At 55.2% G+C, this 2816-nt stretch overlaps 1 protein-coding gene across 1 annotated transcript in view; it reads right to left on the bottom strand.

Annotated features, from left to right (window-relative positions):
• The window catches only part of Wdr45b (WD repeat domain 45B), a 38724-nt gene extending 36424 nt beyond the window's left edge, over nucleotides 1–2300 (bottom strand). The window contains exon 1 of the mRNA XM_004639452.2: nucleotides 2102–2300. Coding sequence (XP_004639509.1) covers nucleotides 2102–2168 — 67 coding nt within the window. The 5' untranslated portion in view covers nucleotides 2169–2300. The remainder of the gene's footprint in view (nucleotides 1–2101) is intronic.
• Between the last annotated feature and the right edge of the window lie 516 nt (nucleotides 2301–2816).

The raw sequence follows: 2816 nt of genomic DNA, 5'->3' as shown, positions 1-2816 counted from the left end.
GTACGGCTGAGCCACATCCTTGATAGAGTGGGGAAGCTTATTTCTTAAGGAATCACTGTATCTCTGTTCATTACTCAAAAGGTAAAAACTTACTGGCCTTCTTCTAATGAAAAGCCAAACGTTCAGGCAGATCCTATACGACCCAAAGCCCAACATCCAGCTCCTGATGCAAGTAAGTGCAATCCTTCTTTGTCCCTGCAGGAAGCCAAACCAAACCACTGCAGGCACCACCCAGGCCACGAAGCAAATCCAGCCCTTCCCACCGCTGCTACCGCTGGGTCCAACAGCCCCACCTCCAAGGACCCTTCCGTAAAGCAGTCTTGCCTTCCTCCAACTTAATGAAAACCTTTCCACACCCTCTTATGAAATGCACATGTTCTGCCTCTTCTTTTGGTCTTTCTTAGACGTATTTTATAGAAAGCTAGCAAGCGGAGGTGTCAGGTTTTGTTTCTATTCAAAGTACCTCTCAAAGCGCTAGAAATACCTAGCATACTTTAAAAACAAATAAATATATGCCAAATGACAGACAGCCTAACACTGCACTGTCTTTCCAAAATCGTTCATTTGTTGGTTCCCAGTACTACAAAATAGAAAAATTCAGTTAAGAATACTTTTTTTTTTTGCGGTACTGGGGACCGAACTCTGGACCTTGCACCTGCCAGGCAAGTGCTTAAGCCGCTATCTCCCTAGCTCAGTTAAGGTTATCTTCACAGCGGAGTGTTAACTGTACACACCTAGAGTCCCAGCAATCTAAGAGGCTGAAGCAGGAGGATCATTTAAGCCCAGGAGTTCCAGCCTGAGCAGCACAGACCCTTGAGTCTCAACAACACTAGAATAAGTTTTTCACAGATATGGATCATGCAGCCTTTTTTTTTGGCGGAACCGGGGATTGAACTCAGGCCCTTGTGCTTATTCTACTGAGTTATCTCCCCGGCCCCTTTGCAGCATTCTTAGTTTCCCTTTAAAAGCCTGTTTTGATTTCTCTCCAAAAAACAAAGCACTGTTGGGCATGGCGGCGGCACCTGTAATCCCAGCGCTCAAAAGGCTGAGGCAGGAATATCGCTGAGTTTAAACCCAGCCTGAATGTACCATGAAATCCTGCCTTTAAAAAGATAAAACAAAAACAAAACTCCAAAACGAAGACTTTATGAAAACCCTTAGGATGCTGACCCTCAGCTGCAGCCGGTCACGCCTTTCTTCTTAAGGAGCGGTGCACCAGCAATCACCGTAAGCCACAAGGACCGGGATGCTCAAAAGGCAAGCCAGAGAGGTCCATACCCCCACCAAACAGGAGAGCGCTGCTTGTTAGAGGGGCTGGACCCACAACAAGCTGACAACCAGCATCCTCGCCGAGGTTCAGTCCGCAGGAATCACCCACTGAGCCAACTCTGCAACCCAAAGAATCCACAGTTTAAGTCCCACCTGTAATCTCTCTCTCTTTTTTTTTTTCCTCCTGCGGTACCAGGGATTGAACTCAGGACCCTACAATTGCCAGGCAAGCGCTTAATCTGCTGAGCTATCTCCCCAGGCTTCCACCTGTAATCTCGGGAAACTGATGCAAGAGGATCGAGCCCTGCTTGGGCGACATTGTGAGTTTAAGACCAGCCTGAGCTACCTAGCGATACCCTGTGTGAAAAACAAAACACCCTGCTCACACTACAGAAATCTGGAGTCCCAGGACTCACCCAATAAACCGCACCCCGAGCACCGTCCCAGTCCCGGCGAGACCCACCCCCTCTTCGTCTCGACAGGCCGGATCACCCGGCGCAGCGCTTCACTGAGCCCTGGGCTAGGATCTTGAGAACAGGGCCAGGTCATTTTGAGGTTGGGCCACGGGTCTCGGGGACAGGGTCTGGCCTAAGTCCTAGGGACAGGGGCGACCCGACCCGAGGGTCCCCGCGGTGAGGACAGGCTGGCGACTCGGGAAATTTCCGGGGCAGGCCCGGGCCCAGTCGAGGGTCCTGGAGGCGGGGCAGGGCGCGGCGGGCCAGACAGGGCGGAGGTCTGCGGGTTCTCGGGATCTCGGGGATAGGGCTGGATCGTGGGTCGGGGGTGAGGAGGGCCGGGCTGGGGTCTGGGGTAGGCCCGGCGCGCGCCTCACCGTGGTCCTGGTTGAAGCCGGCGTACAGCAGCCCGTTGCCGTGGGGGTTACACGGCAGGAGGTTCATGGCGCCTCCCGGAGTCCACCGCTTCTCAGAGCTGCATGCCGCTTAAAGAGCCGGGGAGGATTCTCCGGTCTGGCGGCGCTGAGGCCGCCGCAGCCGGAAGCGAGGAGCGCAGGGGCTTGCGTCGTGCGTGCGGACGTGTGCGCCTGCGCGCGCGCAGCCCGGATGTGCCGAGTACTTCCAACCGCTGTGGCGCGAGGCCCGAGCGCAGAGCTCGTCACGGCCGGGTGCGCGCGCGCTCGCCGCAGAAGCGCCGCGGCGCCACCTCCCGGCGGCGGTGCCGTCTTCACCCCATATGTGTCCACAAACGGACGCCCCACAGCCCCCGCGTATAGAGTCCACGCACAAGTCCCTCCCCCTTGGTACATATTCCCCTTTACACACAGTTCTTAACGCAGCCGCGTGTTACCGTCTCCCTCCCCACAGCCCCCATCATGTCCCCTGGGACACACATCACCTCCCGTGTCCTTCTGGGCACACAGCTCCACAGGTCGTGGCTCTCCTCCACTCAGATTTGAACCACGCTCTGTTCAGACAGTGGATGGCATTGAAGGACAGGAAGCTGGCCTTTGGGTCTTCTGTCCAAGGAATCCTCCACTCCCCATCCTTACAATTCCCTCCTGCTCCCCCTTTCACATCCCATTCCTGATC

This window comes from Octodon degus, unplaced genomic scaffold (assembly GCF_000260255.1).
Source record: "Octodon degus isolate 3935 unplaced genomic scaffold, OctDeg1.0 scaffold00112, whole genome shotgun sequence".
Classification (NCBI taxonomy): domain Eukaryota; kingdom Metazoa; phylum Chordata; class Mammalia; order Rodentia; family Octodontidae; genus Octodon; species Octodon degus.
This window is presented reverse-complemented; position numbering and strand designations above follow the sequence as displayed.